The 24,459-nt window shown below is 43.1% G+C and overlaps 1 protein-coding gene across 1 annotated transcript; it reads left to right on the top strand.

Moving 5' to 3' along the window:
* The first annotated feature begins 628 nt into the window (after positions 1 to 628).
* Positions 629 to 18,108, top strand: RPN1 (ribophorin I). Its single transcript, XM_060239703.1, has 10 exons — positions 629 to 1,004; positions 3,682 to 3,746; positions 4,659 to 4,965; positions 7,154 to 7,363; positions 9,625 to 9,817; positions 11,556 to 11,655; positions 11,889 to 12,027; positions 12,306 to 12,425; positions 15,878 to 16,123; positions 17,262 to 18,108. The coding sequence occupies exons 1-10, from the start codon at positions 771 to 773 to the stop codon at positions 17,442 to 17,444; spliced, it is 1,797 nt and encodes a 598-aa protein (XP_060095686.1). The 5' UTR covers positions 629 to 770; the 3' UTR covers positions 17,445 to 18,108.
* The last annotated feature ends 6,351 nt before the right edge of the window (positions 18,109 to 24,459 follow it).

Genomic DNA, 24,459 nt, shown 5'->3' with positions numbered 1-24,459 from the left:
TTACAGGCCAAAGATTGATGCAGCGCAGTCCCAACCAATGAGAGAGCTCAGTTTTGCCAAAACACGCACGCGCACACACACACACATATTGCCAGGTCTGTGTTGGAAAATACCTGGAGACTTTGGGGGTGGATCTGGGAGATGGCAGGGGAGGGGCCTCAGCATGGTACAATGCCACAGAGTCCACCCTCCAAAGCAGCTATTTTCTCCAGGGGAGCTGCTCTCTGCCAGCTGGAGATCAGTTGTAAAAGCAGGAGATCTCCAGGCACCACCTGGAGGCTGGCAACCCTAAACTGTTATTTTACCAGGTTTCCTTGAAAATTTGCACAGGGTTCAAATACTCGGTTTTGGAAAACGTTCACAAACAATACCTCTCTAATTCTGGTATCTACCACAATTTGAAAACCAAGTTTCAGGATTTTTGAAAGAAATAGGTTCAACACCCCCCCCCGTACGGTTTTCCTGTAACTGGCCAACATCTGGGGTGCTGGCAGCCCTGCAGTCTGACGCACTCCGTCAACACTGAACTGAATTTTTCATTTGCACGCAGGCAACTGCAGAGTTGCCTTATCACATGAGGTAAGCGGGCAGGGATAGCGGAGGGAGGGGCCCTTAAGTATTTTGCGCTGGTTGCTTGCTGGGCGTCGCCATCTTGTCTTTCGCTCAGCGTGGGGGGCGCCATCTTGTGCCCTCCTGATGAATGAGCGGCAACACAAAGGAGCGAGTCCATCCGGTTTGGTCCGCTGCTGCGTCTGTGAGCGTGGCTGACCATGGAGTCCTACCTCGCCAGCCTTTTCCTCTTTCTCTGCTTGGGGCGCGCCTTGACGGCCCCAGAGCTCCTCAATGAAGAGGTGAAGCGGACGATAGATCTTAGCACGCACCTGGCCAAAGTGACGGCCGAACTGAGCTTGGTGAACTCCGCTAGGAGCTCCGGGGCTGCCTCCTCCTTCCTTCTGGCTTTGGATCCCGGCCTGGAGAGCCACCTGGCATACCTGGGGGTGCTGGTGAGCAATGCAGATAATCATAGTTTCTTCCCGTCTCATTCCTCAGTGCTTTTTCTTTTGAAGCCCCCTGTGACTGACGCAAGTCCTAATCCCTCGCCCCATCTCTCTGCATAAAGATGCGGCACATACCAGTTGTGGCGTGGTCAATCTCTTCTTTGCACCGCTGTTTTTGTGTTGTTTAATGTTAATCCTTTCCTCCCCACCCTGTGGTGACACTTTCCCGGTTTTCTCCCAGTGTAGCACTAATTTCCCTTGCTCTGTGTCCTTCGTTGCGTCCTTTTTCTCTTTGCTGGTATTAGCAGTGATTTTTTTTTAATGCAAGTTCTGCAGTGGTTTCATTTCTATGCCTCAGTAGTGTGCTCGATAACTGGCTGGGTTTTAAGTGGGGTGGCGATGATGGTGGAGCTTGGTCTCGTTTGTTTTTATGCTCAATGTAAGGTCTGCTTGTGATTTGGGTAGTATGATAAAGATATAAGTTATGAATGTAATTACATGTTGTTGATTTAGAAGAAGTGTGGATCTCCGGAACTGTCTACATAGTGTCCTACATGCAAGGAAGGTAGCATTTTTCAAGGGACTGGGGAGAGAATGTCGGCTGCTGAGAAGTCGTATGTAAACTGCTTGTGGAGTTTGCCAAAGTGTCTGTCTAAGAAATGTGCAAAGTGATTATTTGGTTCATCACACGGTTCTTTAATTCTCTTCTTCCTGGCTGTCGATTCTCTTTTTTGTTGTAGTAGTGGCCTGGGAAATGCTGACACGTAAGCATAAGCGCTTCAATCTGAGTGTAACCAGTAACAACCTGAAGGGAGGGAGGCGTGGATCTTGAGGCATGTCTGTAAAATTTTATATGCATGACAGTTTACAAGGCCTGTGGTTAGCTGCACACACAGGCTGCAGGCAAGAGAATTTTTCAAGGGCTTCTTAGCCTTTAACACCGTTTGTGCTTTTTGGTTGGCTTGGGGTATTTGGAGAGGTCTGTAAATATTATCTTGGGAAGTCCGGTAGCCTGTACAAAAGACATTTTAAATGGCTTCTGTTATTGTGATTACAAGTCAGTATAAAGTGTAGCTTTGAACAAGTCGATATGAAGTGTGTCTTGAACTTTGAATAGCTACAAACATGTATTGAAGTATTAGGAAGAAAGCAATCTCAACTATTTGGGGATGAATTGTTTTGAAAAACAAATTGCTTTTAGGCAGTGTATGAGAAATCAGCAAGATTTGCTCTGCGCAGAAACTTGGCAGTGACCATTCAGTGGACATCTACATCTTTTTATCCTCTCTCCCCTCCCCCCCAACTCTAGTGGTCAGAGTTTCAGACTAGGATTCATGAGATTGCAGGTTCAAAGCGCTACTCTGCTGTAGAAGCTTGTTAGGTGACCTTAGGCCAGTCACACACACTCAGCCTAATCTACCGTATAGTGTCATTGTAAAGAAATGGATATTTTAGCTCTGTCCCTGCTCCCATTTCCAATATGTCTGCATTAAAGCCTTACAATAGCTTTATCATTCCTCTGCCTTTACATTCTGTCCATCTTCCAGATGTTTCTCTCCTCCCTGATTTATATTTAAAATTTCCATTTGAAGGTACTGCAGTCAGAGCTGCTCAGAGTTTGTTTGATCAGTTTGTGGGGGGAGGGGAAGACTGAGTGGTGTGAAGGGGGGTGGATGGGAGCGTTACAAGGAAAGTGGACAGGGACTTTGGTCCTTCATCTGGAAGCCAAAAGAGTTGCTCAAATTAAATGGGAGGAACAGCCTTGTTCCATTCACCATCCCTGAAGCCCAATTTGTCATGTGACTTACAGTCACATCCAAACATATTTAGTTGCAAAATTAGTCCTGAGTTCCATGGGGTTGCCTTCCTTGTAGGAGTCCACAGAATTGCTCTGCAGTCTATTTGCTTGCTGTGCTGTAAAATAATACACTGCTGAGTTAGTGGAGAAGGCTGCATATAGACTGAGGTTCCTGTTTTCAGACCTATCTCAGCACCAAAGTCTTTGTGACTCCCATGTGGCTGTCCTTGAGCAGACAGGCGCTGGGATTTCCATGCTCAGAACTCAATTCCCAGATCCATGAATGCCTGATTTGGAATAGAACACTGGGAAAAGGAGGTTTAAGTCTTCCCCCACTCACTGTTTCCCAACCTAAATGAGTCCCAGGGAGATGCTGTTTGCCACGTTGAGGAAACTTAAGGTATCCAAATGTAAGTTTCCCCAGTGGGGCAAATAGCAGCTAGAGCTGTTTCAGATTGGTAAAATGGGGTGGGAATAAGGCATTAGGAATTTTTTTCCCCTTCTGATTTCAATGAAGAATGACCATAATTATATCTTCTCATATTTTTTCAAGTCCCTTCTGACCTAGCATGCCTGGGAATTAAAAGTTCTGAATACAGAACTCACAGGGCATACCTGATAACAGGTCCTCATGGCACTCATGTGGGAGACACAAGGACTTTATAATGTGTGATTTTGCTCTCAGATGTTATTTTCAGATTGGATAGTTAACATGTATATAATTAATTAAAATTGTGCAGCTGCTTGAACCTTTCTAACCCCTTTCTTTCTGCTGGTAGGAAATATGTATCATCTTGCATTTTGTCCTGGGTAATTCAGTGATTTTTCCTGTGGTAATTATAAATGGTAGCATTGACTAGACTTTAATATTGTTTTTTGGAACAGGTGAAAGGTGAAGAAGAGGAGGAGAATACGTTGGAGGTAAAGGAGACAAAGGTTAAAAGTAAAAGGTGAGTTTTACTCTTGGATATAATACATAAAATGGCCATTTTTTGTGATTAAGAAAAAAAAATTGTCACTACTAAACAGAGCTACATCCAGTCTGGCTGTTTGAAAAGTGTACCTATACAGTAAACAAATTTGCCAGTTTGTGGTCACACAATGTACATCAGGGCTGCGATCACACACACTAAATAATGTGCTTTCAGTCAACTTTCCGACTGGATTTTACTGTGTGAATCCAGTTGGAAAGTGAATTGAAAGTGCATTATTTAGTATGTGTGATTGCAGTTTAAATATACACCTTTAAAAGTGTGTCCATAAAATGACAATAAATAAGAGAAAGTGATTGGATATACTAGAAAATGATTGGATATGTGTAATTTGATAACACTGCAAGCACAGAAAGATTGACTGTTCAGATGCCATTTTCATGATAGCTGGCCATTGTGATTTCTTCATTTTTTAATAAAAGGATATGCAGGTTGGCAATTGCAGTGCAGATGTGATTGCTTCCTGATTTGGGGAGGAACTGCAGTTCATTGTTGTACTTTAGCCTTTTACAATCTGGAATTGCCTGTTGGATGTGGAAAGCAGTTTCCTCTTAATCCTTTTTTTTAATCAACATTGAAATGTTTTGGATTATTTAAAATTGTAAATCTTGTGCCTAAATCAATGTGCTGATTGCTGACTGGTGGGCGAAGTTGCCATTTGCAATAATCCTAGACTAAGTGGTGTGAGGTAAGAATGTAGAAAGATAGTTTTGAGCATCCATAACAGTGCATTTTTAAAGTTGAAGTGGAGTTTGGAAAAGAGAGAGAAGATTTTTCCTTTAGTGAATGTTACCTAGAAACTTGTGTCTATACTTCTAAGTGTCTCAGGCCTGCAAAGCTTGACTGATTCTGCTTTTTTCTTTCTTTCAGTGGAAGACTTTTCACTGTAAAATTGCCATCTCCTCTGGCTCCAGGAGCAAAAATTCGTTTATCTGTTGAAACTGTTTTTACTCATGTCCTACAGCCATATCCTACACACATCAATCAAGCAGAGAAGCAATTTGTAATTTTTGAGGGCAACCACTATTTTTATTCTCCATATCTAACCAAGACCCAAACTACTCGTTTGAAACTGGCTTCAAGAAATGTGGAAAGCTACACCAAACTAGGCAATCCCAGCCGGTCAGAGGACATGATTGAATATGGACCCTTCAAAGATATACCACCATATAGTGAGGTAAACTTACTGCAAATTAATGTCTATAAACCAGGATTTCAGAAAATACTCCTGAAATGTACCAGTTTCTCCATTAGCAACTAATCCTGTAAACACTTTTCAGACCCTAAATTAGCAGGCTGTGATCTGACTGGCTGGTTACAGAAGGTTGTCAGTGTGCTGTCTGATAAGTATTCATGTTATTACAAAGGTATGTCTGGAATAAGGTCACTCCATGACTGTGATTACTATTTATTACTTTTGTAATACTAGCTGCTTGGTCGGTGCTCTTCACAAAACACAGGTTATTTGATCCTGTTGTGAGTGGGTTTATAGGTAGACCATAGAACAATAAGAGAAGCTAGCAAGGAATGGAGTGATTTGGGTGCTGCCTTTGTTTTCTTTCCAGTTTGCCGGAGTTCTAGTACATGAATGAAAAATGTTTCAGTTCTGGAAGAATTCAGGTTCTGTTTTCCCAGGGCTGTATATATTCTGTTCTCATAGGTGCATGTGCAAATACAGAACCTGCAGAAACACACTTGCGGTTTGAAAAATGTTTAGCTATCATGGGTACATAAAATATCTGTTCCATGTGTCTGTCTGATGCCTAAGAATCTAAATAAAAGCTGTAAGATCTGCTTACTCTTTCCTCCATAGGCAGTGTTCTCAGACCCAAAACACTTCTTGTTCAGGCACTGCAGTAATTGTTGAATTTTGTCAGATGTGTCACACGTGTTCTCTTATATCTGTCATAAGAGAAGCTGAAGGAGCAGGAAATTTGCATTATGCCTGCCAGTTTCTAGACTGGTCCACTTTCTGTATGAGTACCAGTTTGGTGTAGTGGTTAAGTGGATGTACTCTTATCTGGGAGAACAGGGTTTGTTTTCTCACTCCTCCGCTTGCAGCTCCTGGAATGGCTTTGGGTCAGCCATAGCTCTGGTAGGAGTTGTCCTTGAAAGGGCAGCTTCTTTGAGAGTCCTCTCAACCCCACCCACCTCACAGGGTGTCTGTTATGTGTGTGTGGAGGGGGAAGATAAAGGAGATTGTGACCACTCTGAGACACTGAGATTCAGAGTATAGGATGGGATATAAATCATGTGAGTGACAAAGCTTTGCAATATCATTATTTATATAGAGTCCTCTTGGTAACTAATAATCTGGCAACTTCACAAAATATAATAAAATATGAATGTTCCTACATAATGCAATGTAGTCAAAACACAACTAAAGAAAATTAAAGAAGGTGGGGAAATGAAATATCTGGGTTGCAGAAAATTTATTGTCTGTTTTTAAATATATCAAATAACTGGAAGGAGCAAGCTCCACTCTTGAGAGCCCATGTAGCAAAGGTCTGATTTTTGTCAGTCTAAGACATGGTGAGACTGCTGAAGAGCAGTTGGTATATCTTGGTTGCAACTGAATGCACACACTGGTGCTGCCAAAATCAAATTGTATGTATACGAGTCACCATGAGAGAGTAGGATTTACATTCCAGACTGTAGTCTGAATTCTTGAGCAATGATGGTTGTTCTCTTTCTTTTCTTCCAAGTCCACACCTTGTAAATAAATGCAGCCTCCCAGGAAGCTGAGGAATCACTTGATGCTCTGCTGATCATTTCCACAGTGCATGACTTTCCATAAGGGAACATTCCTCAGAAATGCCCTAATTTACAGTTTATAAAAGCATCTTTGAATTTGAGTGTATACAGGTTTCATTAAGGGAAAAGCTACTCCTGATTTGAAGTGTTTTAAATTCTGAAGAATTAAGCACCCCATATACATGTCTATGTACATTTTAGGTTATGGCATGGGCTGTTGTCCTATGTTGAGTTGGAACAGGAGAAACAAGCAGCTAATGCTCAGTTCTTGGGGAAACAAACATTACTTCAACTAGAACAATGCTGAAAAAGATACACAGCATTGTGCCCACCACATACAAGATGATAAGGGTGTGAGAAAGTGACATCTTGTGGTCATAACATACAATTCCTCTGTGTATCCTGTCCTTTAAGAAATGTTGACAGTGTGAATTTACCTTTCTGGACCATCTAAACAGAGTTAAAGTGAATTCATAGCAGATTAAACCTTAGCCTTTCAAAAGTGTAGTGTGTCAGTGGCTATTAAATTGTACTGTAAGTGAAGGGTTTGTTTAATAAGGGAAGAATTTTTTGAAGTGTTCAGTTTCTTCATTATATTTGTCTCTGTTTAGGACACCCTTAAGGTACACTATGAAAACAACAGCCCATTTCTGACTATCACAAGCATGACTCGAGTTATTGAAGTCTCACACTGGGGTAATATTGCTGTTGAAGAGACCATCGACTTAAAACATACAGGAGCTGTGCTTAAAGGGCCTTTCTCCAGATACGATTACCAAAGGCAGCCAGACAGTGGAATATCTTCTGTGAAATCCTTTAAGGTTTGTTGTTGCATTTGTTTCATATTTCTCTCTGTGATGTTAGCGATTTCTCTGCTGCTGTTCTGTGTTTTCTCTTCCCTTCCTCCCACAGAATGTGAGAGGGAGGAACTAAGTGGCAGTTGGGCTGAGCAGCATAATGCAAGAAGCTTGGGGTCCCTCTTTTTCTCTTCTTTTTGAAGAGTGTGATCAAAACCCTGAGCCCTTTGATCCCAAATCTGACCGTTTCCACATAATGATGCTTTTCCTGTGGAAACCCCTATGTCATGCAGCACAATCATGGTGGAGGTCTTTTTCCAAGGTGTTTTAAAACCAGTAATTGGCATATTAATATATAATTTTATTGATTTGTCAATTACTGACTTCAAAAATGTCCCTTGGCAGCTCAGGTGGGAGTGGGGGTGGCTGCCACAGGGCAGAGATGGAAGTGGCTGCCATGTGGACAGGACTGGGAGAATTCCTCAAGTGTACAGAAACATTTCATCGTAGTCCCCAACTGAGCCCCATGGAAACTTGTGCAACACCCCCCCCCCCCCGCGAGTCCTTGTTAGAGTCCCAAGTTAGGAGACTCTTAGTGTCCCAAGCAGGAGCCACCCTAGCTGAAGGGAAGGTGGGGGCGCTCAATTCCTGGATCACTGCCCTGAAGCTTTCGATACCTGTTGGGGTGTTGCCACTATCATTCTGCAGGGGAATCCTCTTCTCAGCCTCCTGCTCCGACAAGTTGGCCTCCTGCTGCTGACAGCTTCAGCTTCAATCTCCCTCGCTACCACCTGGCTTACCTGCTCACATCTACTTTAGCTTCCCTGTTGAGTTCAGCTGGGCAGCTTTCGGGCGCCTGTGCTTCAAGGGCCCGTTCACCAGTGCTGTTGGACTGTTACATAGCCACTCTGACTTTGTTGTGATTTTCTCAAAACATAGCAAAGCAGTTTTAGGAAAGACAGGAGAAAAGACAAGGAAAACTCTGGTGGTGCACAGAAGAACCACAATGTTTGTGAGGAAGCAGGGGGAAAAACCTGCTTCCCAGTAGCATCTAAAAAAGGCCAAATAACATAGGTTTTTCATTTTCTTAGTAACATAGGCAGCAGAACTTACAGCCTGATCCTAAGCAAACTTACTTGCAAGTAAATTGACTGGAATTAATATGATAAGGGGGCTCTGGGAGACCCCTGCAGATTCATCCTCTGAAATCCGCCCATGAAGTGTTTGACACAATTCCTTAAGCTGCGTTCCTACTCAACTAAACTTAAGTACGCATAACTGGAATGAATGCATAGCTTATCCTCCCTTTCGTCCCCTTGCTGACTCATATTATTTATTAATTTTGATTTATTTTCTTCAGCTATACCCTATTTTTCTTCCCAGTGGGGACCCTAAGAAGCATATATCATACTCCTCTCCTTTTTATCTTCACGAAAATCCTGTGAGTTAGTTTAAACCTGGGGTGGCCAAACTGTGGCTCGGGAGCCGCATGTGGCTCTTTCACATATATTGTGTGGCTCTTGAAACCCCCATCACCCCAGCTTGGAGAAGGCATTTGTCTCTTTAAATCACTTCTATTTCTCTCTCTCTCTTCCTTCTCTCTCTCTCTCTCTCTCATATCTGTCTATCATCTATCTCCTTCCTTCCTTCCTCTGACATTCATGTCTTGTGGCTTTCAAACATCTAGATGTGTATTCTTTGTGGCTCTTACACTGAGCAAGTTTGGCCACCCCTGGGTTAGACTGAAATACGTGACTGGCTCAAATATATTTCAGATTTTAGATTGTAAGCTCTGAGACAGGGACATGTTCTCACTAAAGTGTTGTGTGCATTGATAGTATCATATAAGCAACAATAACACATCACATTGAGTTAAAGTTTGCTTGGAATCCACAAACAAGGAGGGAAAGAGGCCATAGATCAGATAAACCAAGCCGTGTTGGAGAATACTTGTGATGGTATGATATCAACTTAGTAAGGCCTGATAAATATACACCTAAGATTCATGACGACATCTGTTAGCCATTTGGGGATTAGTTTGAAGGCACTGAAGAAATCATTATGTATGCATTAGGGAGGATTGCTTTAGGGCAGGAGGCTGGAGTGGGAGACCACAGTTCTCTTCAAATTAACGTAGCCTACAATATAAACTTCTTTGGTTTGCTGCCCTATGTGGATAGATATAACTGATTTCACTAATGCTGATTTGAGGAGGGTGGGATCAGTGCGCTATTACCCTGTTTTTGTAAAAATGCATAGAATGTTTGTTTATGTTGCTTTTGTAGACCATTCTTCCGGCTGCTGCTCAGGATGTGTATTACAGAGATGAGATTGGCAATATATCTACCAGTCATCTTCTTGTCCTAGATGATTCGGTGGAGATGGAGATTCGTCCTCGTTTCCCCTTGTTTGGTGGTTGGAAGACTCACTACATCATTGGTTATAACCTGCCTAGCTATGAGTACCTCTTTAATCTTGGTAGGTTTTCCTTGATAAGGTAATGACATTCCAAGCTAATAGAAACATAGTATATATCTCAAGGTAATGGAATCAGTCTGGTTCGGTGGGTGCACCTCTGAGCTGAATGTCACATTTGAGATGCTGAAGAATCTGTTTTCCTTTTTCATTATTACTTACTATAGTACTATACAGCTATACATCCTATGATTGTGAGAGTTATCAAAACTATGCATACTGGGCCTGAATGGTGTCTGTATTTTGCACAGTTATCATGCCCTTCTTCAAAGCATTCAAACAAATATGCTTCTTGTAGCTCTATTACTCACTTCCAGTTTCTTGTTCTCCTCTGGTGCTATGTTGTCCCTTTCAAAAACTTAATATATACATAGCTTATCCAAAATAAAGCTATTTCTGCTTGGGAGCAAAAGTTTTGTTCTGAATATTCTCTGCTGCTGCTGATTCAGCCATCAGGCTGCATGGCATTTTTTTGCAGAGTAAAAGAAGATTGGTCCCTGCTATGAGAAGCTCACACTCTAAAATTTGACAGGTGAGAATAAACAGGAGGAAATGCACACTTGTTCAGTTTAGGCTTAATTTGAGTAGGAAAGGTGGTTTGTATCAAAGTCTTATAGGAAACATAAGTTTTGGAGAGGGTTTTGGAGGAAGTAAAAGAGTTGATGTCATACATGTTCTGAGAGGCAGAAAGGAAGAGAGGGCAAATGATGTTTGGGGAGCTGGAAACAGTTGGACAGCTGAAAGTGGTGGAGCTGAAGGAGTGAAGGTCTTGGACTTGAATGTATTTGAAGATGGGAGAGGAGAGGCAAGAGAAGGCAAGGTCAAGGATGTCTTTGAAAGGTTAAAAACAAGAAGGGGCATCGTGTGTTCTGAATGGCTAGAGAAGCAAATGGTTTTAGTTGTAGAGTGTGGCATAGTGGTGTGGGGATCAAGGTGCATCAGTGGAGAACCAAAGACAACAAGTTTGTAGTGATCAAGGTCAGAGATGATCAGAGTTTTTCCTGGGGCTGCATGTGGGTGGAGGGAGGGTCATTTTTTGAATTTTGTGAAAGGAAAAGTGATGCAGCCTGACTAAAGATTGAATATGAGGAGCAAAAAAAAGCCCCAGGCTATTGCAGGGGAAGGATTGGAAGTACAGTTTTGGATATGCTGAATTTGAGATGGTGATGAGATTTCCAAGGGAAATGTCAGGCAGGTGATTGGATGTACAGGATTAGATAGAGGAAAGCCCAGAGCAGAACGTATGATGCTGCTTTATACCAAATCAGACCACTGGCCCATCAGCATTGTCTGCTGTTACAGCAGCTCTCCAGTGTCTTGGGTTTTCACATCACCTGATCTTTTGGAGACTGAACCTGGATCTTTGTGTGAAAAAAATGTTTGAACACTGGGTCATAATGTCCCTCCTCTGTGATCGAAAGACTTCAGAGAAGGATAGAGCGGGTTTCATCATCCCCTGAAAGCCATGGGATTTGATGAAATCACTGAAGTATGGTGTGAATAGAGGATGCAGGAGGACTGATGACAAATTTTTGGGGATTCCTGTGCAAAGAGGTAGAGCAGTAGAATAACTTCCTCTTCTCTTTTGCAATCTGCCTGTATTAAAACCATTTCCAGGACAGCTTGATGTCTTTTGTGACTGTGTGTCTACATTCCCATTCTTTTACCCAATATGACTTCTGTTGCTGGCATACTTAGATATAGAAAAATTCATGGACACCTGCTTTCCTTTGTTTTCCAGGTGATCAGTATGCTCTGAAGATGAGGTTTGTTGACCATGTATTTGATGAGCAAGTTACAGATTCGCTGACCGTGAAAATAATTCTTCCAGAAGGTGCCAAGTAAGCATCAGTATGGTTGTTAATGTCGTATTTGCCTGTTGAGTACGTAAAAGTCTTCAAATGATTGTAATTCATAAAGCCATAATAATTTGATATAAGCATTCAACATCCTTGTGTTGCAATATGCTTTTTTAATGTGATATTCCCCTCCCTATTACATGTGTATGAATATATGCTTAGGATTTTTTCCCCCCTAGGATAGCTAATATTCATGTACCTAATTCTGCCTGTAGGAATATCCATGTGGATAGTCCGTATGAAATCAGTCGGGCTCCTGATGAGCTTCATTATACCTACTTGGATACATTTGGCCGCCCAGTCATTGTGGCGCACAAGAGCAACCTAGTAGAGCAGCACATCCAGGATATTGTGGTAAGCATAATCCTTTTGTTTCTCCTTTCCTTTCCCTTAATGGTATGGCTCTTTTGGCCACAGCCTTAAGCCTATATTTGTTTGCCTAGTTTTACAGCCTTGACCTCTGCAAGTTAAAGAACTTTTAATTTCTTACAATTTGAGATGGTTGACATCCTTACTATTGCTTATATTTTGATCTGGTTCTTTTGACACTGCAGCTTGTTTGTGTTTTAGGATCCTACAGTGGATAAACTAGCCAGGGTAATATGACTCCCTTTTTGTCCTATGTTTTGTAGGTGCACTACAACTTTAACAAGGTCCTGATGCTGCAGGAGCCTCTGCTGGTAGTTGGAGCCTTTTACATCCTGTTCTTTACTGTGATTCTCTATGTGAGGCTTGACTTCTCCATCACAAAGGTACCACAATGTGAGGCTGAGAGAGCATGATCGGATGGTTGAAAGGAGAATTAATCTTATTGACTTAGATCCTTTCATTGACATAGGATTCCTTTCATTGACATAATGGCATAATGCAGCAGAAGAGCTTTAATTGCTCTCAAGGAGGAGCCTGGCGCTAAGAGAACTTGATTGTTCTGAACTGCTGCTAGCACCACAGGCTGCACTCACACCTAAAAAGTCCTGGGTGCCTCCACTTAGAAGCTGTGGTGAAATGGAGCTGGATCAAACCAAAAGGTTTTGATCAGGCTGCACATGCAAGCATGATGGTAATCTTTGTTCATTCTCCAGTGTAGTTTAAGCCAATAGAATAGTGTTAAGTCACATTTCTGTTCTGTTAGTACTTAACAGTATCCAACCCACAGTTTCTGTGGTCTTGGCATCGAACAGCCCAGTGTCTGGATGCTAGATGTTGCCTGTTTTAGGTAGTACTGCTAACTTTTTAATAATAACTAGTCCCTTAAGTATATCTTGTTGTTGTTCAGTTGCACAATCAAGTCCGAGTCTTTGCGACCCCATGGACAAAGTCATGCCAGGCCCTCCTGTCTTCCACCATCCTCCGAAGTCTGCTCAAATTCGTGTTTGTTACATCAGTAACACTGTCCAGCCATCTCATCTTTTGCCATGCCCTTCTTCTTTTGCCTTCTGTCTTTCCTAGCATATCTTACCAGTCTTCTATTCCCTTGTTTCCCTTTAACTTATTGGTAGGGGAGGGACGGTGGCTCAGTGGTAGAGCATCTGCTTGGTAAGCAGAAGGTCCCAGGTTCAATCCCCGGCATCTCCAACTAAAAAGGTCCAGGCAAGTAGGTGTGAAAAGCCTCAGCTTGAGGCCCTGGAGAGCCGCTGCCAGTCTGAGTAGACAGTACTGACTTGATGGACCAAGGGTCTGATTCAGTATAAGGCAGCTGCTCGCCCAACAACATGTGATCTGGACCCTTGCCCCTCCTGGCTGATTAAATCTTGCCAGAGGGAGCTTAGATGTCCTTTACGGGACATCATAAATAGATCCCTCCTAGAGGGGCGTTTTCCAACGCCTCTGAAAGAGGCCTTGGTCCGTCCCCTCTTGAAAAAATCTACAGCAGACCCGGCCGAATTGGCGAACTACCGACCGGTGTCTAATTTACCATTTCTAGGTAAAATTATCGAGAGGGCAGTGGCGTTGCAGCTACAGAGATTTCTAGATGACGCTTCTGTCCTAGACCCGTGCCAGTCTGGCTTCCGACCGGGCCACGGGACGGAGACGGTCTTGGTCGCCTTGGCAGATGACCTCCAACGGCAACTGGATCGAGGCGGTGTAGCAGTGCTGATGTTATTAGATCTGTCGGCTGCATTTGATACGGTCGACCATCGGCTACTGATCCACCGCCTCGCCGACATTGGGGTTAACGGGTCTGCTTTACAATGGCTCTCCTCCTTCCTCATGGGTCGGGGACAAAGGGTGGCGATTGGGGGTGAACGATCCCAGAGGCGCACACTAGATTGTGGGTTGCCTCAGGGAGCAGTCCTCTCCCCGATGTTATTCAACATCTATATGCGCCCCCTTGCCCAGATTGCCAGGAGGTTTGGGCTGGGTTGCCATCAATATGCAGATGACACCCAGCTCTATCTGCTAATGGACGGCCGGCCCGCCTCCCCCCCGGGAGGCCTGGATCGGGCGTTACAGGCTATCGCAACGTGGCTTAGACTGAGTGGGCTGAAGTTGAATCCGGCAAAGACAGAGGTTCTCTGTGTGGGTCGCGGCGCTCCAGGAGGGAAAATATCCCTCCTGACCTTCGACGGTGTGCAGCTAAAGGCGGCGCAGCAGGTGAAGAGTCTGGGTGTCTTGCTGGAGCCTTCATTATCAATGGAGGCCCAGATAACAGCCACTGCCAAGTCAGCATTCTTCCATCTGAGGCGGGCAAAGCAGTTGGCCCCTTTTCTGGAGCGTCGGGACCTAGCAACGGTGATCCATGCGACGGTCACCTCACGATTGGACTACTGTAACGCCCTCTACATGGGGCTGCCTCTGTGCCGGACCCGGAAGTTACAACTAGTGCAGAACGCGGCGGCCAGGCTGTTGCTCGGTCTCCCAAGATGGGAACATGTACGGCCGGGGCTACGCGAGCTGCACTGGTTACCGATTGTATACCGGGTCCAGTACAAAGTGCTGGTTATTACCTTTAAAGCCCTATATGGCCGAGGACCAGCCTACCTGAAGGACCGTCTCTCCCCATATGAACCCCAGAGAGCACTGAGGTCAGTAGGAAAAAACAGACTGACTACCCCTGGGCCAAGAGAAATTAAACTACAGAACACTCGCTCACGGGCCTTTTCAGCTGCAGCCCCATATCTCTGGAACCAACTCCCAGAGGAGGTGCGGGCCCTGCGGAACCTTGATCAGTTCCGCAGGGCCTGCAAGACCACCCTTTTTAAATTAGCTTTTATGAACAGCTGAATTATAATTTTACAACGAAGAAAATCCGCCATCAGCACTAACTAGAATAGCGTCAATGATAGTGTTATAGTTTGTTTTAGTTAATTGTTCTAACTGGTTTTTAAGGTTAATTAATGCTTAACTTTAATGTTCTTAATGTGATTGTTTTATTAATGTACCATTGGTCACTATGTGGTTTATTACTGTTTTAATTAATGTACCATTGGTCATCATATTGTTAGCCGCCCTGAGCATGCTTCGGCGGGGGAGGGCGGGGTACAAATAAAATTTATTATTATTATTATTATAGCTTCATATGTATGTATGTAACTATTATTAAGTTGACTTCGTTAATTTCAGTTATGCCCTGCTTTTCTTCCCAATGGGGTCTCAAAGTGGCTTACATCATTCTCCCTTTCTCCATTTTAAACTGTGTACTTACTGATGTATTACATAACATTTAACTGCAATGTTCCGAGGATTAATAATAGTTCCTTTCCAAAGAGAAGTCTGTTTGAAATGCTTTTACAGATTGTTGGAGTGAAGAAATGAACAAGTCTGACCTTGCTTTTGCAGAGGCTGGTTTAGATACAGCCAAAGCCTTTTGTCTTTAATCATTAGTGACTGAGATGGCTGTCTTCGTATTAGTGCTTTCAGCCTAGTTCATCCTGTCTAAGTGGATATCCTGGTTTATCTTGAATTGCAAGCCCATCTAATGTTGCTTCTGGTAACTCATTTGATAAGTTGTAAATTTTGCATGAACCTGCTGTGCCAGTTAGCCATTGTAGTGAGTAAGAGACTGAGCTGAAATAAACTACTGTTTCTCAGCTTCAGACTTTCACTGCAGAATGGAGGTAATTCTCACCTACCATATGAGGTGATTTTTAAGAGTTGTGGAGAGTGCTTGTGAAGTGCTTTAATCCCTTTAAATATTCTGCATGAATTCTGAATTTTAATAACATTAGGTTTGCACTCATAGTGAACCTTTGCTGTTCCTCAGGATCCAGCAGCCGAAGCTAGGATGAAAGTTGCTTGCATTACAGAGCAAGTTCTTACCTTAGTGAACAAGAGACTTGGTCTGTACCGCCATTTTGATGAATCTGTGAATAAGTACAAGCAGTCACGGGATATATCCACCCTGAACAGTGGCAAAAAATCTCTGGAGACAGAACACAAGTCCTTAACCAGTGAAATAGCTTCGTTGCAGTCAAAACTGAAGGCGGAAGGCTCTGACTTATGTGACAAAGTAAGAATCTGTTGCCTTTCTTAGCTATTGCTCTTGTTCATCTTGGGAGCTTGTGTTCTCAGGTCACTCCCACTAGACACAGGGTGCACAGTTAACTTTAGTGTATTTTGTTCTGTAGAGCACTCCTTTTGTTCAGTATTTTTTTTAAAAAAACACCTTGCTTGGAGGCCTTTGTCTTTCCTAATGGTTGAGAAAACCCTGGGATCCAGTTATTGGGCTGTAACTTTTGGGAAGCCCAGGAGAAAAGCCCCCAAATTCTCAGCATCAAGAAATAAATGTAGTGCTGGCTGGAAAGGATTTAGATTAGAGCTGGTGACCATTCCAGCTGACTAGGATGTCTTGGCCAGGATTTACCCACTGATTCAGCTGAAGCCTTTTACTTGGTGAGAAGATATAAGTGGCAGAAGGCTTGGCCTAAGCCTTCTGCTGTTCATAGCACAGCATAGTTAACATTTCCTATCCCAACCCTAATTCTCGAGCCTTTTGGCTACCACTGTCCAGCATGCTCACTGCTTTGAAATGAAAGGTCTCCTGCATGTTGCTATTTGCCATTAGTGGATAGAGCTTAGGTATGCCATTCTCCTATCTGCCCCAGTCCATAGGAGGGAAATGTTCCCAGATTAGGAAATGTCTTAATCACTCTGCTTTGACCACTTTTACTTGCATGCTCAGGTATAACTTGCTTTTGGACAAGTATTAATAAATTCTGTTCACTCAGCTGCTGTTAGCAGAGGAAGTGTTAAAAGTGATTTTTTTTTAAAAAAAAAATTAACTTAATACTTGCTATGCACTGGAAGTTGTAAAGACTCTGACAACCATGACTATTGCTGAAGTTTCGTAGCTTTGTTGAGAATCTATATTTAGTGATGTCAGCTAGTACTGTAATGGCTGTAGGGAGACTGTTAACATTATTTCAGCCTCTTTGCAGGTGTAGTACAGTTTGACATATAATTGTTTGCTTTCATGCCAACACATCTGCTACCGAACAGAGGGGAGACGCTTGAAGTAGATGGTTAGTTTTATGGAATGGCCTCTAGCATGTATTGAAAGCTTACCGCTTCTGTGTTCTAAAATGTTATAGCATTGCTTACAAGGTTTGAGTTTTGTCCAGTTCTCTGATAATGTTTTGTTCCTCAAGGTCAGTGAAATTCAGAAACTTGACAGCCAAGTTAAGGAGCTGGTTCTGAAATCGTCTGTGGAGGCTGAGCGGCTGGTAGTTGGCAAGCTTAAGAAGGATACATACATAGAGAATGAGAAGCTGCATTCCAACAAGCGGCAGGAGCTGATCACCAAAATTGACAACATCCTTGATGCGCTATAACTTTGAAGATTAAAAGTTTTTTTTAAAAAAATGGGGAAAGAGCTAAAGGCTGTCGAATGGGCATACTGAGCCACTCCAAATGGGGAATTGGCAGGGGGTGGGGGAGGTCACTGGCTTATAAAATTGGGGCAAGGGAGAATTTTTGGAAATTGCTTTCTTTAAAATTTGGAGTTATTGTTTTAAGGCCTGGTTACGATATGTACTACCTGGGAGAGGTGTGGCTTAATGTGCCTTGTACTTACTGTAACCATGGTCCTACTGTAAATGGCAAACTTAGCAACACGACTTCACGGTCCTGTCTGTTGATGTTCTGCCGGGAGCCTTTCGTTATCAGTAGGCACATGTGCAAATGGACCTTCTGCTGGCACTGAAAGTCTCAACCAGAGGGGATATACACAATTGGGCTGTTCAAAGGTTTGGCAGAAAAAAATTCTTCCCATCTTTGAATTTATACTTTTATATTTTGGAGATAGGGTGCAGATAAAGAACTTGAACAAAGGAATTTTTTACAGTATTGTTGCAGAAGTTGAGATTCTGGCGCCTGAACTTTCTGAGCCTCTTTGAAATTACAGCAGTGGATAGAGTCCAGTGCAGGTGAAGGGTATGGGTGAGATTAATTTGCTTATAAGCCTGTGCTTTCCCTCAAATTGTTTTTCCTTTTTTTTTTTTAAAGACATCTTGTAGAAAAGACCAAACTGAAATAAAGTTTATGTCTGTTCTGCTTCTGGTTGTGTTTATGGTCTAAACCAAATTTCTTCAAGCTTTGAGCTTCAAAATTGAGCAGTAAATTAGTTTGTGATGGGAATCTTTTTTGTACTGCTATTTATTTAAAATATATTATTCCTTGATGCTGTTGAACTCTTAAACTAATTACTACAGTTTAATGAGTAAATTAAACTGATTTGAGGAATAAATCAAACTCTCCTAAGGATGCAGAGATAGATTGTTGTGCATTAAGTCATATTACAGCACATAGTGTCTATAGCAGGGTTTCCCAAACTTTTCCTTCCCGTGGCCCGGTTATTTTTACACTTCTCCTTTGTGACCCACTAAATTTGGGGGTGGAGCTGGGAGACAGGAATTATGTCATTTCCTGTGATGTCAAGGGCCAAGAGATGTCACTTCTGGGGCACACTGAACCAAAACTCCACATCTTCCTGTGATGTCACTTTCAGGGCACTCCCCCAAACCTGCCTCTTCTGAAATAAATTAATTTTCAGAAAAATCTTTCTGAAACTAATACTGAGTCAAAATGGGGGTGGAAAGTGGACGGTCCTCTCTTTCCACTCCCACACCTGCATGCACTTATCTGTTTGTGTGTTCTTCTCCAGCTTGCAAGCGCTCCTAATGCCCATGTTCAATAGCCTGCACCACCTACACATCCCTTCCTCAACAGCACTGGCCAGTGTATGCAGTTGGGAGTGCTGTTGCCATTGCCAACAGGAATACCAGCACTGTGTACCACCCACACTGGGCCCTGGCAGCTGCTCTACGTCAAAATATGCTGACACATTTAGTAGGCCCTTCCTTCAGCTGTTATTACTGGAACCCTTCCTCAAGCTACAACCAAGCTTGCTTGGTTTCAAGAAAATCTTTTGACAGCTATTTTTCATACTTTTCCTTGACTGAAACACTGGGAAATTGCTGTGAAAGGTAGCAGAGAATTGTGCTGCAATTAATGAATTAATTTCAAGTTATATAAAGTTCATGCAAGCTTTTCTGCAGTTATCCCAAAAAGGATATGAGGGGCTTGCAGCTTTTTACTGGCTGTGTTTCTCATGCCTTTAAAAGCAACCTGTTGTGCAGATACTTAGCCAGTGAACTTCTTTGATCCTTTTTAATATCTACAGGAGGAGTTTAATTTTGGTGTCAGACAGCTATTAAAAGCAGGACCAGTAAAATGGTGCCAAGTTCATAGTTCCATCACTTCCAGTGCTGCTGAGATATACCGCAGTGATCTCCAATAATCTTTCTGCCCCACACCTCTCACACTCACACGGAAATCTCATAGAAGGCCAGCTGGCTACAACTGGGGGTGCCAACTTTTCATTGGCAGAGCTCCTATGTCTGCAACAACAGTATGATGAACAGGAAAGTTTAATCCAGTAAAAATGGAAGGAGAGAAAGGGAAAGAATGAAATGGAAGGAAAAGAAAAAGACATGGAAAGAAAGAACATAAATATAAGAGGAGCCATGTTGGATCAGGCCAGTGGACTATCCAGTCCAAAATTCCCTCATACAATGCCCAAAAAGCACCAGAATGTCTACCAGTGGGGCCAGGGCACTTAGAAGCCCTCCCATTGTTGCTTTGCCCCCCCCCTCCCAGCACCAAGAATACAGATAGAGCATCACTTGCAGGGAAAGAAAGAAAGGGGGGGCAAAGGAAAAAAAGCCTTCCTTACCATCAGATGACCCTAGCCAGTGATAATTCTGCCCAGGGGTCGTTTGGTAAAAAAAAAAAATAGCTACTGGAATGCCCACTCCCTGCCCCTCCTGGCTGAAAAAAACACCCTCCTTTGCCACCCAGATCTCTCGGCAAAATCTCCCAAAAAGAACATGCTGCAAGGCACATTAAAGCTTATACCTTGAAGAACACTTCATGGGTCTAAAGTGCCAGTGGATGCTAGCTTTTTTCTCAAACACTGGGGGCAGGAAAGAAGGAAGGAGAGGCAGCCCAGCTCCTCTGTACAACACAGATGGAGCGTGGCTAGCTTTGCTGGGAGCGAGGCTAGCTTTGGCTTTTCTTGTGACCCAGTAGTGAGGCTTCCGTGGCCTAGTACCAGGTCATGACCCTGCAAATGGGAAACACTGGTCTATAGCATACTTTAGATGCTATATAAGAGCATATGCAGAGCTCTCCTGGATTGGTGTGAAGGTCAAATTAGTCCACTGTTCTGCATCACAGAGGCTGGTTTCACACTATGAAATTGACACAATTTTATCCCGTTGAGAAAAAAACTGCTTGAGTTTGATCTGTTTCCGGGCTGTCAGACAGCTGCTGTTGAAGTGGCAGGATCCCACCAGCTGTCTGTGGTTGTCCATTCACAGTGCTAGCACGGCTCAACCATGGACCCGCTGCGGAAAGGTTTAAAAAAACAAACAAAAAAACCCCCTGGTGTGTGTGCTTAAGCAGAGAAGCACACAAGCATACCTTGAAGGGTTGTGGGAGGTGGGTGGGTGGAACTCTGACCATGCCAAAAATGGCTTTGCGTGATCACACAGCTCTTTCATTTATGAGTTGCACTGGGTCATTCACACAGCAGCCGATTACGCAACCTACATCCTATTCAGGGAGATACTACCAGGAAAATCCAGGTAGCTTTTTAATGCGGATAGGAGGAGTCTTGAGACGGGGTGAAAATGGGTGCAGCTCGGAGGGCAGATGGGTTTGTGTGATCGTGTGCTTTTAATCCGAATGGGTGGCGGGGCTAGGTCGGGCCAAATCTCTTGTGCAAAACTACCCTATGTGACTAATCACAGTGCTGCACTAGATAGACCACTGGCCTGATCCAGTGGGGCAACTTTTATGTCCTTATAATAACACTGTGACACCCCTCCTCTCACACAGAGTGCCTCCCTCCCTCTACACCTCTCAGGTTCAGGGACGCAAGTAGATCCAGCTGTCAAACATTGCTGCCCTTATCTCTTTTAACATCTCTACAGAGCCATAACTATTTCACCTCTTGGATCTCCTCTGTTACTGAGACATCAGGTTTGGTAGCCCACCCCCTCAGTCAAACACTTCACAGAGTTATTGGAGTTGATGTTTCATATACTGTTCCATTCACACACTGCCATCATTTATTCATATACTAAAACATAGACTGAAGTAGTTTGTTAGTTTTAAGGAATGCCCTCTAGCATGCACTGGCGTGTGTTTCTTTCCCTAAGACACACAGCCCACAGGTTTAAACAAGGAGTTAACTTTTATTTATGGTATGAACATAACACTGAGGAAAGCAAGGTAGAGGTTATAGTGTTCTTTCTCTTGAACTTTTAAACAGTTTTCATTTGGGATCTTTGGTTACAAATGGACTTTGCTTTCCATTTAGTTTTAAGCTGATCTTAGCTTCAGCTTCACTCAGTCAGACATACTCTTTACCCTCTCTCACTTCCTACCTACCAGCTCCCAAACTGCCCTTTTTTCTGCAGTCTCTACCCAACATTCCATCAGCTCTCATCAGTTGCTCTCAGGGAGAGGTGGAACCTAACTTGTCTGTCACAAGTTCTGCAGGGGAAGTGCAGGTAGCTTTTTGAACGGTGTCTGGATTGAGATAGAAGGAAGAACACAAATTCTCATATTAGCCAGTGCACAATCACAGGAGGCTGGGATTTTTTCTCAAGTGTTAGCGGACAGTGCTTTGGAAATATATAGTTGAAAGCCATCTTTGCCAAACTGTTTATATGATTTATTTCCAAAGACATTAAAACAAGCCCTGTCCTTTCCCTTCAGTTTTCAGATGAGGAAGTGAGTAGTGGCAGACACATGGGCAGCTACTGGAGGGTTTGTCTTCGTTGTATTTATAACAATCTGAACTTTTTATTCTGGGCCTTCCCTCTTCATTTGTTTTGTTTTGTTTTACAATTCAGTGTATTTTAAAATGTGGCTATTTGTTGCCAGACACGGATTTAAGACTGCCTTGTGAAAGCAACGTCACCCCAGAGTCGGAAACGACTGGTGCTTGCACAGGGGACCTTTCCTTTTTCCTTGCAACTCCACAGACTTGACTGGGCTCATAGTGCAGAAATTGGAAACGTTCTTGCCACTGCACTACCCTTCAATCTGTAGGAGTTGCCCCTTAAAAGGGTCTTGTGGAGCGCTCCTTAATAGTATGCCTAGTCAGTATGGAAGTCTTCACATGTAAATAGGATTCAGGCCTAAATTGGACACCAGATGGCACTGATGCCTTTGCATGCAGGAGGCCAGTTTTTTAAAACAAGGAATGATGTAGAAATTCAGACAAGTTTAATGTAGTTGCATGAGCCAAGTGTAAAAATGATTTTGCTTTTTTCTACCTTGACAATAATATTTGTGTCAATATAACAGCTACAACAACTTTGTACAGAGAGGTTCTCTTGGTATGAAACAGGGGCAAGCAAAATGCTGAAGTATCAAAAATAAACTAATTACCTTGGCTTCAGTATTGAATAAGATTTCTGTAGCATGATATCCCCTTTAATAACTCTTCTTGTCAGTGTGTAGCTTTCTGAGAAAATACTCATTGCTTGAGGATGAACTTAAATATCCCAATCAATTGGTCTATAGAGCAACCTATGATCTTAATTTTCTAGTCATGCATCCAATATTATAAAAGCAGTTGTGAGGTTCTAAGTGCAACACAAAGCAATCTCATGGAAAATCCATACTGTGTTAAATTTGCCATCTTCCTGGTTTTGAAATTGACTCCTGCACACCTTGCTGTATGGAAAGGGTGTCTTGGACTTGTATCAAAGATGTGGCATCTATTAACAGGTGTGACTGCCACAAGAAATCTGCTGCTTTGGATATGATTTATGAGAGAACATAACAGAAGCCATGTTGAATCAGGCCCATGATCCATCCAGTCTAACACTCTGTCACACAGTGGAAAAACCCTAGGTGCCATCAGGAGGTCCAACAGTGGGGCCAGAACTTCAGAAGCCCTCCCATTGTTGCCCCCTAAGCACCAAGAATACAGAGCATCACTGCCCCAGACAGTGTTCTATATATACCTTGCGGCTAATAGCCATGGATGGCTATTATCCAGTCCCCTCTATGCTTGTGGCCACCACCACTTCCTGTGGCAGTGAATTTCACATGCTGATTACTCTTTGAGTGAAGTACTTCTTTTCATCTGTTATAAACTTGCTGCTCATCAACTTCATTGACTGCCCTTGAGTTCTTGTAAGAAAGGGAGAAAAGTACTTCTTTCTCTACTTTCTCTATCCCATGCATAATTTTGTAAACCTCTATCACGTCATTCTTCTGTTGTCATTTCTCCAAGCTAAAGAGCCTTAACCTCTTTATGAAGAATGGTTAATGTGTTCCATCCCCTTAATCATTTAAGTTGCCCTTTACTGCATTTTTACCAATGCTGTAATATCTTTGGAGGCGTGGTAACCAGAACCTTACACAATATTCCAAATGAGGCTGCACCATCGATATATACAAGGGCATTATGATACTGGCTGATTTGTTTTCAGTCCCCTTCCTAATCATCCCTAGCATAGCATTTGACTTTTTTTTATTGCTGTTGCACACTGAGTCAACATTTTCAGTGACTTATCTATTGCCAGTTCAGACCCCATCAACATGCATTTATAGTTAGGATTTTTGGTTCCAATGTGCATTACCTTGCACTTCCCTATGTTGAACCTCATTTGCCACATTGGTGCCCACTCACCCAATCTTGACAGATCCCTCTGGAGCAGAAGTCAAATTCGTTTGTTACAAGGGCTGGATCTGACACACATGTAACTTGGTCGGGCTGGGCCATGTGTGCCATAAAATGTAATGCTGAGTACCAGAGATATGAACTTTATAAAGGACAGCAACTGGTAAGCTCTGAGTTGTCCTTACTGCATGGGCTGGAAGGGGGAGTGCAGAGAAAAACCCACGTGGATGGACAGGAGAGCTAGCAGTGCAGCACTGGGCAAATGTTCCCATGCCTCTAACAGAGGATTGTCTGCACACACATGCAAACGCTGACCCTTGCAGCCATCCTGGCAGCATCGGCAGAGCTGCGAGCCAAGTGGAGAAGTATGAATGTGGTTGTTTGCGGGCCACATAACAGCCCTGGATGGGCTGGTTCTGGCCCCTGGGCCTTATAGAATCATAGAATTATATGACCTCCAGGGTAATCTAGTCCAACTTTCTTCACAATACAGGAAATTCACAAATACTTCCCCCTACGTTCAGAGAATCAGCATTGCTGCAAAATTGCCATCTAGCCTCTGTTTAAAAACCTGCAAAGAAGGAGAGCCCATTGACTCCTGAGGAAGCCTGTTCCACTGAGGAACTGCTATGTCAGGAAGT

This window comes from Heteronotia binoei, chromosome 5 (assembly GCF_032191835.1).
Source record: "Heteronotia binoei isolate CCM8104 ecotype False Entrance Well chromosome 5, APGP_CSIRO_Hbin_v1, whole genome shotgun sequence".
NCBI lineage: Eukaryota > Metazoa > Chordata > Lepidosauria > Squamata > Gekkonidae > Heteronotia > Heteronotia binoei.
The sequence above is the reverse complement of the archived record's forward strand: the minus strand, read 5'-3'. Positions and strand labels throughout refer to the sequence as shown.

What these genes read in the sequence shown, in the direction of transcription:
- RPN1 (XM_060239703.1), top strand. Translation starts at nt 771, where the DNA reads ATGGAGTCCTACCTCGCCAGCCTTTTCCTCTTTCTCTGCTTGGGGCGC. An exon ending in TGAGTACCTCTTTAATCTTG is followed by an intron (nt 9,818 to 11,555) that starts GTAGGTTTTCCT and finishes TTTGTTTTCCAG; the next exon opens with GTGATCAGTATGCTCTGAAG. An exon ending in GCTCTGACTTATGTGACAAA is followed by an intron (nt 16,124 to 17,261) that starts GTAAGAATCTGT and finishes TTGTTCCTCAAG; the next exon opens with GTCAGTGAAATTCAGAAACT.